The 17,201-nt window shown below is 36.5% G+C and overlaps 1 protein-coding gene across 13 annotated transcripts in view; it reads left to right on the top strand.

Moving 5' to 3' along the window:
• RALGAPB (Ral GTPase activating protein non-catalytic subunit beta) overlaps nucleotides 1–17,201 on the top strand; it is a 111,855-nt gene that overhangs the window by 48,643 nt on the left and 46,011 nt on the right. For 4 of the 13 annotated variants that reach the window (XM_004482262.5, XM_071211704.1, XM_058287077.2 and 1 more), the window contains 7 exons: nucleotides 2,052–2,253; nucleotides 4,972–5,139; nucleotides 5,637–5,751; nucleotides 6,724–6,871; nucleotides 8,103–8,167; nucleotides 9,469–9,598; nucleotides 11,644–11,777. In XM_004482262.5, coding sequence (XP_004482319.1) covers nucleotides 2,052–2,253; nucleotides 4,972–5,139; nucleotides 5,637–5,751; nucleotides 6,724–6,871; nucleotides 8,103–8,167; nucleotides 9,469–9,598; nucleotides 11,644–11,777 — 962 coding nt within the window. Of the gene's footprint in view, nucleotides 1–775; nucleotides 812–2,051; nucleotides 2,254–4,971; nucleotides 5,140–5,636; nucleotides 5,752–6,723; nucleotides 6,872–8,102; nucleotides 8,168–9,468; nucleotides 9,599–11,643; nucleotides 11,778–17,201 lie in introns of all 13 variants that reach the window. The other 9 variants (XM_004482265.5, XM_058287078.1, XM_058287080.2 and 6 more) reach the window with 3 other exon arrangements.

Consider the following 17,201-nt stretch of genomic DNA (forward strand, 5'->3'; position numbering starts at 1 on the left):
GAATACAGAATGGTTCAGGCTGCTGCTTTGTTAGTGGTTGCTTAAAAGGAACTTACAGGTCTTTCTAACCCCTAGGGAGTTTGTAACAGCTTTGCTCACTCTTCTACACCAGAAGATAGAAATCAGGATTCAGATGATATGTGGGCAACAAATTCTTAATTTTAGCACTTAAGATTTTCCTTGGAAGGAATAGAAACTCTTCTTCTCCCCTTTGGGTTCAGAGAAGATGAAGGCTGTTACATTACCCAGGAGATATGTGATATCAGAATAGTTGAAGGGGTGAGAGTGCCATCAGGTGCCAATCTTGAGGTCTTGTGAGGTTTGCCTATACTAACACTGTTAGTTTTCTAAGTACTGGCTGCCATCAAGGAATTCTGCCATGCAGTTCACCTTTATCTTAAAATGTTTTTCTTTGAGCTGGTTAGCTTTAGATTTATGTGACAGTACACTGTACTTTGTAAAAGTAACATTGAGCTGGGAAGGGTTAATTAACTAAAATTTTAATGCACGTTATGGGCAGTTCAAAACTTCAATTTTTTGTAGTTATGTAATTTTCTTTGTTCATTGTTTTGCATGATACAAAAATCATTATTTTGGACCTGAATGCACAATTTCTTATGTTTTTGAACTAGCTTGTGGTATCATAAAGCTTTTAATCTAACTTTTAAAAAGCTAAAAAGCTTCTTAACTTATTGTAAAATTTCACCATCTTTAAAGTATTTTATAATTACTGCTGTCCTTTGATTTGTTTCCATTTATTTCTATTATCTTGCAGCATCTTTTATCCAAATTCTTCTTTCTTATAAATCTTGTAAGTAGGAACCAGAAGCTTCTCCTTAATTGCAGTCATGTTTTTTTTTTCCATAATTCCATTAAAAATTTTGATTGTCATTGTCTCTTGTAGTTTTTGCACTTGGGAAGGACAATACTTTTCTGTGTTTTGAATGGGGAAGATTGTTGGCAAAAGCAAATTAATCTGCCTGAATCAGTCCCATTATTTCTGTACACTAGTCTGGTCATGTCATGAATTCCAGGACCTTGCACTAACTGTGTTTTGGCTTTTTTTATTTTTATTTTTATTTTTTTAAGCTTTAAGCTTATTTTTATACAGATTTAGTGTTTGATTTGTATGCATTCTGCATGTAGTGTATTTCAAATGTATTATTGCTGGATAGCTTATTCAGGACTAAAAATGGCTCATGGGAAGTTGCATAAAGATTTGTGCTTGACTCTGCATTTTATCAAACCTATTATTACAAAATAATTTAAACATTTCATGTAGAGTGATAAAAAGATTTCAGAGTGATTTTCAATACACTATGAAATCTTTTGTTAAAAATAAAAAGCAACTTTCGAAGGGCTTCTGTTTCAGTGACAACGAAATGACCACAATAATCTTTCTTGCCAACCCAATTTTCTGATTTATCAACCTCAAGTTAGTGGCTGTTTGTGGTTGTTAAAATTCATTCTCATTTTGCTTGGTTGGACAATTTTTTTGGTGTGTGTTTTGGAGTTGGGTGGGTGGTGGGAATGCTTTCTTTTCCTCCCTACCCATTGATCATTCTTAACCTTGCCCTCACCTTAAAGAATATAAACTGGCATGGGATTGCCCATTCAGTTATGATGTCTTTCTGGGGTAATGTGTAAACTGTAATAGCTGTTTTTCTTAATGTTTAAACATCATTCTATAGAGGGGGGAAAAACAGAAAATAAATAATAGAAAAGCCAAATTCTGTATTAAGTATCTGTATTTGAATACAGATATATATAAAAATAGATATATAGATATACTCTGTTGATCAAAAATTCAGTTGAAAATGCTTCTTACAGAATCTGTTAAACTAATTCCACTGTCAATCGTGACCTGTTTTCAAAGATTTCAGAGAGCCCTTTATTAAAAAAAATTAAGACATAGTTGCTAAACAAAAGCATTATTGAATTCTATCAAGTAGCTATTTAATGATACCAACATTTGATCTTTGTGTCCAGGGTCCCATGAGCCTATTTGGCATATTGACAAATATAATAAAATCCTCCTTTTCTCTCCCCAGCCATTACAACACAAGCTAGCATGGAGTTTCGACGGAAAGGGTCACAAATGTCCACAGACACCATGGTTTCCAATCCTATGTTTGATGCAAGTGAATTTCCTGATAACTATGAAGCAGGAAGAGCTGAGGCTTGTGGGACTCTGTGTAGGATTTTTTGTAGCAAGAAGACTGGAGAAGAGATTCTGCCAGCTTATTTATCCAGGTCTTAGAATTTTTGTTTGTTTCTTTTCCATTCATATAGTTTTGATAGTGAAACTACCTAGCTTGGTAGGCTGAATAAGTAAATGTTGGTCTGAAATACCTGCAAATGTCTGTAATTGAAAATTTTGCTTGAATTCCTCCATTTTACCTACCTCATCAGATTTGATAAAGACCTCTAGGACTCTTTAATTTAGACATGTCATGTATTCCATCTTATTGGACTTTTATTAATTATAGAGTGTTTTGGAGGGACCACACTAATTTGTTAATAATTTTCTAGCACAATATTCTGTACCGGGGAAGGTCCAGAAATAAGTAAGCGGTAAATCCTGCTCCAAGTTGATTTTTTTTATTCCTAGAGTGAGCAAAAGCATGTGCATAAGAAACAGTAATCCGGGAATGAATAGAAAGCTGATGAGAGAGAAGCACAAAGTATTGTGGGCATTCAGAGGAAGAAGCAGTGAGCACTTACTTTGCAGATTCAGGAAAGAGTTACAAAGGATTGGATGATTATTCTGGCCTTGGAAAGGATGGGTAGTATTTAGACTATGTTAGGAAGTTCGGTTGGTTCATCTTATCCAAATCTATGGCTCCAGCCGTATTGTGAAAGGCTTTGCCATTCACTGAGTTGCTCAGGTCAGAAACTGGAAGTCATTCTAGACTCTTCTAGATCTCTCTACCTTTTGTTGGTCAACCAGCTCTTGCCTTTCTGTCCCTTAATCCTCTTTCTAAATTTTCTATCTTCTTTGTCCTCACCACTACACTTAAGACCTTGTCACTTTTTCCCTAAATTAACTGTAATGGCTTCCTATTTTCCTTGCTTCTGTTTTACCCTCCTCAACTGATCTTACACACAACCACTGAGGTGATGTTAACATCAACAAAGGCGGTCGGGTACTTGTACATCTATTAGGTTCTCAGGAGAATGACTATCAGAGGGACTCAGATACAAAGCCCCATAAGCATGAAACAGAATGGTATCTGCAGGAAATTAATCAGGGGTATCTTAAGCATAGGCTTTTGACTTTAAGTAACAGAAACTCTCTCAATCTGACTTAAGCTAAAGGGAAGTGAATTCTGAGGAACTATTGCTAATAGTACATTCTAAGGTCAAGAAGTGTGGCAGGACATTATGAGGAGTGGGAACCAGGGACTGGAAGGTGTTCAGGGACCAAAACAACTTTCCGCCTTTCTGTTTCTTCCTCTTCATGGTCTCCCAGAACTGCTTCATTCTTCTGTTTTCTGCACAATCTTAAATTGCAGCTTGCTCATTAGTTCCCAGTTTCCATGGCTTTGATCTAGGGGACCAATAGGACCAATTAGAATCTCTGAATCCTAATTTCACATTCTTGGGAAAGAGGATCTGATTAATCAGATACCTATCTCTGGTTTAGTCAGCAACAGCTGTGAAGGTGGGAATCATATAGGTCATACAGGGATGTTGGAGTTCACCCTTTGTGGTGGGGGCACATTTCTCAGCAAGGAGACTCTGGGCTGGGAAAACACCTCAAAATGTATCAGTGTTAGTAAATACCATGAGTTTTCTGGCCCGTAAGACAGGACAGGTGGGGTTACCACCAACTAAAAGGTTGAGGAGAAAACAAATGATGAGTTTAGAATTGAACCTATTGAATTTGAGGTATATGAGGGATATTATTGGTTAACATAGTTTTGTGCAGCAAGTACTGTAGTAATCAATAGACATTTCTTGCTCTCAGATGTCCATTAAGTTTTTGGCAAATAGATCTGGAGCTCAGTTGAGATATGTGGGGTGGAGACTGATTTGATAATATTTGATACCTTAAGTGTCTAGTAGAAGAGGAAGCTTTAAGAATTGAGGGTGGTAGCCTGAGGAACACCAGTGTTTAGGGGGCAGGTAGAATAAGAGGTTTTGTTAAAGGTCAGAGAAGAATAAGGAAAGAAGGGAGTAATCAAAGGGATAAATTAGAATTTAGATTTATCTCCTGGTTTTGACAACTGAGAGGGCGTTCATTGTTTACTAATATGGTTTTAGGTGAGTTCTAGGGAGAAAAGGTAGATTGAAATGTTGAGGAGTGACTGGAAGGTGAGGAAGTATCTGAAGAATTTGGCAGAGAAGAGAAAAATGCTTCGCAATGGAGGAAGAGTGTTCTTGAATGATGGAAGACTGAATACTTAGTGAGTTGATTGAGGGTCAAGGGTAGGGGTTAAAAGTAAGGTATGTTCAGGTATATTCTAAAAAGAATTTTATTCATTGTAATCTTCAGAGGATGATGAATGCATAGTTGAGTGAAGTTTTCTTTCATTAGCACCTCCCCCCCCCCAAATAATGGGGAAGGAACAAAAGAGATAAAACACACTTTCATATTTTTTTTTCAGGAATTGTGAAATGCTGCAAAATTTTACTGATATGGAATTCAATTCTGTAATTCCCTTAGTTTATTGATAATTACAACAACAGTTTTTGTTCTGTGTTTCAAGTGCCTCATTTGCAGGCACCTATAGCTTTGTGTTGCAAGGCCTAAAACTTCCAGAAGATGTAATAGATGTGAATCTTTCTCTTATTAGAAAAGATAATTTGTTTTTTACTATATGTGATTCTGGATTGATGTTTTAACTCCAGTAATAACTTTTAAAGGATAGAGTGAAGATTGGAAGTAGACTTTCAGATGACTATGTAAAAAATTATTAATAATTATGAAAATGATAGCAGTTTAAAATTTTTTTCTTGCTTTCCTAGATTTTACATGCTTTTAATTCAAGGTTTGCAGATAAATGATTATGTGTGCCATCCTGTCTTGGCCAGCGTTATTCTAAACTCCCCTCCTTTGTTCTGCTGTGACTTGAAAGGGATTGATGTTGTGGTTCCTTACTTTATTTCAGCTCTTGAAACCATTTTGCCTGATAGGTAAGCTCTCACTTCTGTACTATTATATCAAATGTCTGGTTTGACCTGGTCTGTTTTGGTGCTTCTACCCCAGTTTCCTAATTTGTTCTGCCCAGTTGTCTTCATAGCCTAAGGAGACTCAGGCCACATTAAATGAGCGTAGAACATCCAAACCCACCTCATCCGTGAACTCCCTCAGTTCTGATTTGTCCATGGAGTTGTTAAATCCTTTTGGCTTGTTATAGAGGGGTAAAAGCAACCCCAACTCAGAGATTCTACCTTTGTAGAATAGACCTTAAATTTAAAATAAATGAATGAATAATTTCCCAGTTTAACTCAATAAAACAGTTTAACATAGAGATTGACCCACAAATTGTAGACTATAAAGTAGAAAGTAGTTATTTCATTCTTTATGAAACTAAACCCAATGCTTGTATCATGGGAAACTGGCATAATATATATTCAGCAGCAGCTAAAAAAATTAACTCAGAATACTAATAGCAATTTTTTTTTGGCAGAGAACTCTCAAAATTCAAAAGCTATGTAAATCCTACTGAATTAAGAAGATCTTCCATTAATATCCTGCTTTCTTTGTTACCTCTGCCTCATCATTTTGGCACAGTCAAATCTGAGGTAATGTTTCATTAAAGTTTCTTATAGTCTATACTCTGTTTTATTTGCTATTTCAAGCCCCTCCAAAATTTTTTAATGGAACATTCTTTTTTTCAGAGTTTTAACAGTTTTATTTTAAAATGTCAATATCTGTAACATTCAGAAATTATACAGTTTGCCAAGATTTAAACTTATGATGAAAAATCTTGGCTGTCAACTTGAAAATGTGTGAGGAAGTACAAAGTTTCTCAAAATTCCTTTAGGAAGCAGAGAAGCAAAACCTATGAAGATCACTACTTTAGAGCGCGGCAGGGTCACCAGCAGTGTGGGGAGGGGCTACCTGGGAAGGCTTCCTGGAGGAGGGCTTGGAATGGAAAGCAGCAGGCTTGGGGGAGAGGGAAATGGCAAAGAGCATCCTGGAGGATAGAACTGGGATGGCCTGGTAGGGCCTTGCGGTGGTAGAGGAGGTGATTCCTACAAGTGGGCAATGAAGGAGATCTCATGAGGAGTCCTGGAGGCAGTTCAGAACAACCCTTCCTGCCTCCTCCCTCCCAAGGACCAGCTCTGCAGTACATTTTCCAGTCCTCTACACCAAGTCTGTTCCCTCTTACCCTACTCAGCATTCTGTCTATGGAAGACTGAATTATGAACCCCAGAAATGCATGTTTTAGTCTTAATCCACTCCTATTATTACCAGATTTTTTTCTAGGTTCTTGGAACATTTTTTTATTCAGTTTATTTCAAGTGATTTGTTGCTTGCTTTATTGAGAAAACTCTTCCATCAGTCAGCATGGTTTGGTCTCCCCTTTGTTCAAGTGGTAATACAGGCTAATAATGTTTGGTAGTTGTTGTGTGAGCTAATGACAGGTGTAGCACAGTGGCTAATATTAATTAGACTGAAGGCCTTGATTGCTAGACTGACCTTCTGTTTGTATACTCCAGCAGTTCTACCTGGCCATAGTCAATGTTAAATATTGTTTGTTTCTTCCATAGGTGGTCCTGGAAGGAAAGTTTAGTAATGATGACAGCTCTTCATATGATAAACCAATAACTTTTCTGTCCCTGAAGCTGAGACTTGTGAATATACTAATAGGTGCCTTGCAAACAGAAACGGACCCCAACAACACTCAAATGATATTAGGTTTGTGTTCACACATTGTTTTGTAACTGCTTGCTGACACAGCCCTGAGTGGTGCTAAAAGACTTCTAAGAAAGAGGGAGAATGATCTTAAACAGGTCACAGCTGCCAGGTACAGCATCTTTCTAGACACCTAGTGAGTTGTCTGTGGCTAAGCAAAAAGTTTAATAGGAGTCTGACAAATTTCAGATGCCATTAGTTTCATTAATTTAATTATGAGCATGGCTTTCTAGATTCACAAATTAATTCTCTGCTGTTCACATTCCCAGATACTAAGTTTAGCTCTGTTCTTGTGTAGGCTGAGTTTTTAGAGACCCTCTGAAGTTAGCATGGTCTGTCTGACCAAGGGTCAGAGTTAGAGTCCATCAGTGTTGTTAACACCATCTCTAGTATATTTTAAACACAGAGTGGGGGAGTTTATGTGGAGGGAGTAATGTTTTCATTTGAGAGCCTACAGATTATTGTGTTTTAGGTCATTCAAATAACGTCATATCACTTGAAATCAGGAAATGTATACAGTTGATGTGGTATTTACCCTTTCTCTGAAGAGCTTTCTACGTACAGTCCAATAAACTCAATTGTGATTCCTGCCTTAGAAGGGCAAGGCTGTTTCTGTCCTCTCTTTTGTTGTGGGCAAGAGCACTCCCCACTAGATGTGAGGTAGTATGCTAGGCTCTCCATTTCATTTCTGTTCTAGTTTTTCCAGGGATATGGGTTTCTTAGTAATAAATAAATGCAGCATAGCCCCAGAATATGCAGTCATAAGCAAACCCTGAGCTGTGAGGCTTTACCCATTCTTAAAAAGCTGAAAGATAGAGTTGTAGTTTTAATTTTGTTATTTTTATGTTTAAAATATCAGAACCTGATTTAAAAAGTATTCCATAGTCCTTTCCTTAGTTTGTCTTATCCTTGAAATTGAGATTGTTTATATCTGGCCTTTACAACCAATTAAATATTTTAACTTATATTTTTATATGAAGCAAAGTTTGATCTTCATGCTTATTTTAGAAAAATGAGGTTTTAAAACTTTGGGGACAGATCAGAATTAGGGCATTTTTAAAGATGTTTTTTCTGACCTATCAATGGATTTGTTGGTAATTTTATGGAAAGGACTTTCAGGAATGCTCAGACCAAATCGTATTCTTATCCTCTACCATTAGTTACGTGCAATATTTTAGCCTTTTAGTGTTCTTGTTATGTATTTTACATTAGATATTCTTTTTTGCTATTGCAGGGGCAATGTTAAATATCGTTCAAGATTCAGCACTTTTAGAAGCCATTGGTTGCCAAATGGAGATGGTAAGAAGCATGTTATTAATAATTCAGTTCCATATGCCATCTGTCAGAGAATATCAGCTTCTGATTTTATGTAAATTTTATTCCAGTTGTCTGTCCTTCTGATTTTTAAAGGCATTTTATTTGTAAATTCAACTCATTGATTCAGACGGAGCCTATTTAAAAATATCACATTTATATCTGTTGCTGTTTCTTACCCTGCAGTGCCTCATCAGCAGAGAGTCACGAGCTAAATGTAGTCTTTATTAATTGACAGCATCTACTTAAAATTCTTTATTTATTTTGCTGTGCTGGTCAACTGGCCTGAACAATCTAAGGAAAATACCTACTCCATAATTCCTGCCAGCCCTGGTAGATCTAGTGCTGGTTATAAGTAAGCATCTAGTTTGTTCTTTCCTTCCAATCATCTCTTTCTAGCCCCTCTCAGCCAGAGTTTGAAGATTCACCCAAAACATCAGTGTTTCTAAATCAAAAAAGCTTTCCAGAGATTCCCAGTGCTCCTTGCTTCTGTCTCCAAGATACAGGACGGGGAGCAGGAGAAATGAGACAGAAGAATAATCCTTTAACAGATGCCTTTGCCAGCCACTATACACATAGAAGTCACCATAGTGTTTTATTGTTTGTGTTTTTTGATATAACTACATCTGAAAGTTGTTTATTTGTGTGTTTTTGTTTGTTTTTAAAGATTGTATGCCTTTTCTGAAGTTTTATTTGGATGGCATTAAGGTGTTTTCCTTAAGGACCCAGAGTCATTATGTGTGTGGACTTAGGTTCACTGTTGAAGTCTAACGAAGATGGAAGAGGTCCTGGGTTGGCCATTTTTAGACAGCAGCAAAGAAATCCCCAATATGGGCACCTACATTCATCAAACCCTTCTTACCCTCCAGTACATAATGTCTGCAAAAATACTACAGCTGTTTTATTCCCTTGTCAGTTTTAACATACATGTCAGTTCAGGCTATTAGGTTGGCATATTCCATTTTATTTATTTTTTATTGTTTTAGGAGGTACTGGAAATTGAACCCGGAACCTTGTACATGGTAAGCAGGTGCTCAACCACTAAGCACATCCACTCCCCAATGAGAGTTGTTTTTTTTGTTTGTTTGTGTGTGTATTTTTTTAGGAGGTACTAGAATTTGAAACCAGGACCTCATACATAGGAAACAGGCACACAACCAGTTGAGCTTCTTCCCTTCACTGGCATATTCCATTTTAATCACATGATTTTTAATGATTGATCTCTGTCTATACTTGTACATGATGGTTGTAACCCTCAAGTATTTGATTCATTTTAAATTTTCTAGGGTGGTGGAGAAAACAACCTCAAGAGTCATAGTCGCACTAATAGTGGTATTAGTTCAGCAAGTGGTGGAAGCACAGAGCCCACAACTCCTGATAGTGAAAGACCTGCTCAAGCTCTCCTAAGGGATTATGGTAAGCCACGTTTGTCTTTTTGAAATCCAGAGTTTTACAGAACAACTTTAATACCCTTTTTTGAAACTAATAAGCATATAAATAAGCAAAAAATTTAACAAGACAAAAAATTACTGTTCGTGATTTTTTTTTCCTATCTGGTTGCATCATCGTCTTTTTGGTGCCTTACTTCGCTGTGTAGGGGCCTGCACCTCTCTGCATTGCTTGGGGAACTGTGCCTCTCCACACAGGTCTGGGACACCTTTTTAATTTTTTTTACCAGGAGGTCCCAGGGATAGAACCTGGGTCCTCTATATGGTAAATGGGAGCTCAATTGCTTGAGCCACAGCCACTTCCCCTTAACGTATTTATAATAGAGAGGATATTAGTGTAAAAGACTAAGAACCAAAAAAATATTAATTTAGCTACATAGCTTTTAGTTTTAGATTTTAGGTAGATTATAAAATTTTATAATTGATTGTAATAGGATTTCCCAGGGTTCTGTATCAGGTGTTGGTCATAACAAGTCAAATAAGATGTGGTTTCTGCCACCGAACTCCCAGTCTGATGGCAGAATGGCCAGTAAATCAGTTGTTACAATGTGGAAAGGGGGGGCGATGTGGTATGTATTAGATGGGAACCTAGAAGAGAATCTTATCTTAATCTTTAAACCTATTTACCTTACCATATCTTGTTAGATTCTTTAGTCACAAATAAACAAGAGTAAGGAAACCTTTTGATGTTTTACCCTGTCAAATAAAACATTTGCCAGTATAGCATCCTATTCAAAGATACCCATTAGCCTGCACAGTTACTCTGTAGGTTCTGTGTTTGTGTATGCTTCTGTTTTTATACACAAATACTAATGTTGTATTAAATCTGTGAGCATTAATCCAACTAGACTGAAATGAAATATAGATCTTTAGATGTGAGTTTAATTTTTTAATTATCTAGAGAGTTGATGAGCCTAGTGTCCCAGGCATGTTTTTATGGTTTAAGTTTGCATTAAGTTTCCTTGAGCATATCAGATACATGAAATCATTATGTGGATATTAACACATTTAAATACTGCATTTATAAAGTTATTTAAATTATCACATTATTATGTGGATTTAGGTACATCATAGGTTGAAAAATCATGTTTATCTTTCATGCTTTCTAAGACACTTCTAAACTAAATATTTACATTTCATGTGTTCTAATATAAATGTTTGAAGTGGTTATTGTTTGTTTCAACATTTTGAACTGGTGTTAATGAGTTCTGCTTGTAATGTCATAAAATATTTTTTAACTCAGAAATCCAGATTTGTGTTAGTGTTGCATGAATGTCTCTTTTTAACCATCATTCCTTTTTCTGTTGTCACTGCCCTCTTTCTGATAGGATTGACAGGTATAATGTCCCTAAAGCTTCCATTAGAAGTTTGGTTTAATTTGTCCTAATTTACCTTATTTTAGTTTATTATTAGCTAAGTAGTAATTACTTTTAAAAATAGAATTGGAAGCCACATTAAACATAGCTCAGTTTTTAAATTCTTTACACGTGTTAAAGTATTGTTAAAGTAGTCTTGGAGAGTTAAATGATACGCTTGAAAAGGCATTGCATGTGATTTTTGGTGGTTTAAACCTGAAAATAATTTCAACAGTTGCTTTAGGATAATTCCCAGCACCTGAGGAGGCTCTAAAATTTGGATTCTCTCCTCTATAAAATTCCAAGGAAAGAATTGACCTTTCATTATTTTTTAAAAATGTAACTCTTTGAATTAATTTAGAATTTTTAAGATTGATATTGTTACAAGAATGATACTGAAACTGCCAAACTCCAGGGAACATCTGTCTAAAAGTACCTGGGAGCTAGAAGCTACTGTTGTCCAGCGTGTGTGCCCTGTGCACTGTTCAGTCAGGCTTGGCGCTCAGGGCAGTGGGGTGGGGGAATATAGCACTGTGTGGGTGTCCGTCATGCTCACTGTGGCTGCTATGGTCTGTGCCTGGTGGAATGCTGTGCTTCTGTTACTAATGCTTAGTTGTTTTCCCTCCCTGTGGGATGTGGCATTGGGGTTATATCCTAGCTCTTAATACAGATTCAGCTGCTGGGCTCCTGATTCGCAGCATTCATCTCGTCACCCAAAGACTCAACTCCCAGTGGCGACAAGACATGAGTATATCACTGGCAGCTCTGGAGCTCCTCTCTGGCTTGGCAAAGGTGAGAGTGTGGTCCTTTTTATTTTAGCCAGCAGCCTTGGGCCTTGGCTCACTTTTCTGTACTGACCAACCTCTTAGTATAATCATTGATCATTCTCAAATATTGTTTATAGTACAAAGTGTAGAAAATTGAGCCTTCAAAAGAAATTTTATAAAATGAACTTAATTTTTTTCATAGATTCAAAGAGTATGTATGATGTTTTTGCCATTAAATTACAAAAACACTTGAATACTTGCTATTTCTCAGTTTGCACATAATAATATAATGGCTATTTTATTTTTAAAATTACAACAGTTGTAGGTTACAGAAAAATCATGCAGAAAGTACAGAGTTCCTGATATGCCCCCCTCAGACACAGATTTCCCTATTAACATTTTGCATTAGTGTGGTATCTTTGTTAAAACTGATGAAACAATATTTTTATAGTTATACTCTTAGCTGTAGTCCATAGTTAATATTAGGGCTCATTCTTTGTTTTATACAGTTCTATGAATGGATTTTTTAATATATATATATTTTAAAGATACTTAGATTACATAAAATGTTACATAAAAAAAATAAGGGATTCCCATATGCCCCATTCCCCACACTGCCCACTTTTCCCCACATTAACAACTTCTTTCATTAGTAAGTTTTATTCTGTAACATATATACAATTTATCTACTTTCAGGTATATAATTCAGTGGTGTTAATTACATTCATAATGTTGTGCCGCTATCATCACCATCTATTATTACCAAAACTTTTCCATTACCCCAGACAGAAACTCTGTACCAATTAAGTAAACTAAATTCTAATTTCTGACTATGAATTTGCATATTCTAATTATCTCATGTAAGTAAAATCAAACAGTATATGTCTTCAGGGTTCATCCATGTTGTTGCATGCATTAGAACTTCATTCCTTTTTTTGTGGAATGTATATACTGCATTTTGTTTATCCATTCTTCTGCTGATGGGCACTTGGGTTGCTTCCACCTTTTGACAAGTGTGAATAATGCCTCTGCCAACATCAGTGTGCAAATATCTGTTTGAGTCCCTGCTTTCAGTTCTTCTGATTTATACCTAGCAGTGGGATTGCCTTGTCCTGTGATAATTCTATACTTGAACTTTCTGAGGAAGTACCAAACTTTTCCACAGGAATTGCACCATTTTACATTGCTTCCAACAATGTACGAGGGTTTCTATTTCTCTACATCTTCTCCTACACTTGTTTTTTTCCATTTTTGTAAGAGTAGCTATTATATTCTTTTGCATATTAATACCCAGTTTTCCCAGTGGCATTTGTTGAAGAGACTATTCTTTCCCCATTGAGTGGACTGTGCACACTTGTCAAAAATCATTTGGCTGGGAAAGTGGATTTGGCTCAATGGATAGAGCGTCCGCCTACCACATGGGAGGTCCAGGGCTCAAACCCAGGGCTTCCTGACTTGTATGATGAACTGGCCTACATGCAGTGCTGATGCACACAGGGAGTGCCATGCCACGCTGGGGTGTCCCCCATGCAGGGGAACCCCATGTGCAAGGAGTGCGCCCTGTAAGGAGAGCTGCCCAGCGCAAAAAAAGTGCAGCCTGCCCAGGAGTGGTGCTGCACACACGGAGAGCTGACACAGCAAGATGATGCAACCAAAAGAGGCACAGATTCCTGTTGTCATTCACAAGAATACAAGGGGACATAGAAGAACACACAGCAAATGGACACAGAGAACAGACAACTGGGGGGTAGGGGCGGGGAACAGGAAAGAAATAAATTTAAAAATCTTTAAAAAGAAAAATAAATTGGCTGGGAAGTAAATGTAGCTCATGCTGTTGGGTGCCCACCTACCATGTAGGAGATCCCAGATTTGGTTCCTGGTGCCTTCTAAAGAAGACAAGCAAGACAGCGAGCTGATGTGACAGGCTGGCACGGCAAGCTGATGCAATGAGATGATGCAACAAGGAAATACTTTGAGGAAACACAATGAGAGACTCAATAAGCAGAGAGTGGCGATGGCTTAAGCAAGTGGGTGCCTCCCTTCCACATGAGAGGTCCTGAGTTTGGTTCCTGGTGCCTCCTGAAAAAAAAAAAAGACAAGCAGATACAGAGAGCAAACAGTGAGCACAAACAATGAGAGCGAGTAGAAATAAATAAACCTCAAAAAAAAAAAAATTGGCCATACAACTATTAAAAAATTGGAAAGCTACAAGTGTTAGAGGAGATGTGGAGAAATAGGAACACTTATTCACTGTTTTTTTAAAATATTTTATTTTTTTTTTATTTATTTCTCTCCCCTGTGTTCTTCTGTCTGTGTTCTTCTGTGTCTGCTTATATTCTTATCTGGACCTCCCATGTGGTAGGCGGACACTCCATCCATTGAGCCAAATCTGCCTCCCACTTATTCACCGTTGATGGGAATATAGAATGGTGTAGCCACTGTGGAATGCTGTTTGGCAGTTCCTAAAGAAGTTAAATATAGATCTGCTGTATGATCAAGCTATCCCACTACTATGTATATACTCAGAAGAACTGAAAGCAGGGACATGGACAGACATTTGAACACTGATTTTCATAGCAGTGGTATTCACAATTGCCAAAAGATGGAAGCAGCCCGGGTGTCTATTGACTGATGACTGGATAAATAAAATGTGGTTTATACATATAATGAAATATTATTCAGCTGTAAGAAAAAGTGAAGTCTTCACATCGCCTAGCATGCCTTCCCTAGCTCCACATAACAACTAATCAATTATTATTATTAAAATACAAAGCATTTTCATTATTTCAATAATAATAAAAAACAGACAAAATTCTTCACCTCTCACTCTGTTTCCCCTGCTATACATAGCTGCTATTCTGGCTATTCTTATGCAATTATTTACTTATTTATTGAGCATTTTTATTGAGATATATTCACATACCATATGATCAAAAGTGTATAATCAGTGGTTTTGAGTATAATCACAAGGTTGTGCATTCATCATCACAAAAAATTTTAGAACAATTTCCCCTTAACATTCTTCCCCAGCCCTATATAACCATTAATCTAATTTCATCTTTATAAATTGATTTATATTTACATTTTATATAAATGGAATCATACAATATTTAGTACTTTGTGTCTGGTTTCTTTCACTTAGTATAATGTGGGTTTTTTTTGTCTGATTAACGTTTCGTAGTATTAGTATACATTTGTTCAGCTTCAAAGAAAAACAGTCTTAACTATGCAGTTTTACTATGTATACAGTTCCATGTTATATCTTTCAGCTTTCCTTTTAGTAATGTACATGACCTTAGACTTTCTCTTTAAACTACTTTCATACCTACAAAATAGTACTGCTAGTTACAAACACTGTATTAGGCTTTCACCTTTTCTATTCATTTCCAGAGATTAACACACATCCTTTTTACCAATTCTGCGTCAATTAACCCTCAGCTTTCCATTCTCTAAACCCATTCTATTTTCTTGTGATTCATATTCAAGTTAGTAATTCCATGAGATTACATGATATATTTAGTTAATATTAGCACAGTCATATAGTATTTGTTCTCCTTATGAATTTGATGATTGACTTTCCATTTCTGCAAAGTAGACTGTTGGAATTTTGATTGGGATTTCACTGAATCTGTAAATTGCTTTGGATAGATATTTAATCTTCCAATCCCTGAATTTACAATGTCCTACCAATTATTTAGGTGTTCTTTAAATTCTTTCAGTAATGTTTTGTCATTTTCTATGTATATATCCTTTACATCTTTGGCAAAATTTATTCCTAGATATTTAATTTTTTTCCTAGCTATTGTAAATTGAAATTTTTTCCCTGATTTTCCTCTTTAAATTGTTCATTACTAGTGTGTAGAAACACCCGTGATTTTTTAATGTTGCTCTTGTACCCCATCACTTTGCTGAATTAATTAGCTCTAGAGTTTTCAGGATTTTCTATGTATAGGGTCATGTTATCTGTAAATAGGGAGTGTTTACTTCTTCCTTTCTGATTTGGATGCATTTTCTTTTTCTTTTTTTTCCCCTCCCCCTTCCTCACACTCTGCTGTGTTTTTTTGCTGTCTGTATCCATTTGCTGTGTGATCTTCTGTATCTTTTTCTCTTTTTGTCTTCTCTTCTTGTTTTCCTCCTTTAGGATTCACAAGGATTCGATCCTGGGGACCTCTGATGTAAAAAGAGGTTCCCTGTCACTTGTACCCCCTCAGTTCCTGGCTTCTGTTGCACCTCTCCCCTTCATCTCTCTTTTATTGCATCATTATCTTCCTGTATGACTTGCTTGCACAGGCACTGGCTTACTGCTTGGGCATTCGCACGGGCACTGGCTTTCTGCTTAGGCACTTGCATGGGCACTTGGATTGCTGAATGGGCACTCAGCTTGTCAGGCACATATATATATATATTTTTTTTTACCAGGAGGTCCCAGGGATTGAACCCGGGTCCTCCCATATGGTAGGCAGAAGCCCAATTACTTGAGCCACATCCACTTAATTGCTCTGGTTAGAACTTCTAAAATAATGTTGAATGATAGTTGATGGTGGTCATTCTTGTCTTGTTCCTGATCTTAGGGGGATAGCTTTCAATCTTTCACACTGAATATGATGCTAGGTGTGGATTTTTCATACCTGCCTTTTATCATGTTAAGGACATTTCCTTCTATTCCTAGTTTTCTGAGCCTTTTTATCAAGAAGGGGTGTTGAATTTTTTTCATATGCCTTTTCTGCGTCAATTGAGGCGATAATGTGTTTTTCCCCTCTTCATTCTGTTGATATGGTGTATTACAGGAATTGACTATCTTATGTTGAACTGCCCTTGCATTCCTGGGATAAATGCCAGAGTACATATTGATTTTTTAATTTGTTTATAATGCCCTTAAATTTTCAGTATGACTTTTCTGCCACTATAGGATCATCCAGTTTTAATAAACAAATACAAGTTTAATAGAGGGAGAAAAAGAGCTTTTTAAATAAAGAGTGAATGTCCCAAAATATGCCATTTGGAATTATCTATGATTCTTCCATCTTTCATTATCAGAGATAAGTGGAAATTGGCTATACTATCAAAAATATTTTTTGTGGCTATTTCAGTTTTGTGGAACCTTACAGCTGGATGGCCATTGGCACCTCTCTAAGTGCTTTCTTATCTGTACAATGTGTATTACCTTGTGAGGATTAAAAGACATGAAATATATAAAACACTTTGTTAACAGAAAGATAATAAACACACGTAAGGTGATATTATCTGAGGTAATGTAGTTCAAGCCTTCATTTTACAGACATGGGAACAGGTGAGCAGACACTTTGCCAAAGAATAATAAGCACATGAAAAGATGCTCATCATTATTAGTCATCCAGGAAGTGGAATTAAAACTCAAATGAGATACCATTACATACCTATCAGAATGGTTAAAATTAAAAAGATTGGGGAAGTGAATGTGGCTCAAGCA

Source organism: Dasypus novemcinctus, chromosome 24, assembly GCF_030445035.2.
Source record: "Dasypus novemcinctus isolate mDasNov1 chromosome 24, mDasNov1.1.hap2, whole genome shotgun sequence".
Lineage (NCBI taxonomy): Eukaryota > Metazoa > Chordata > Mammalia > Cingulata > Dasypodidae > Dasypus > Dasypus novemcinctus.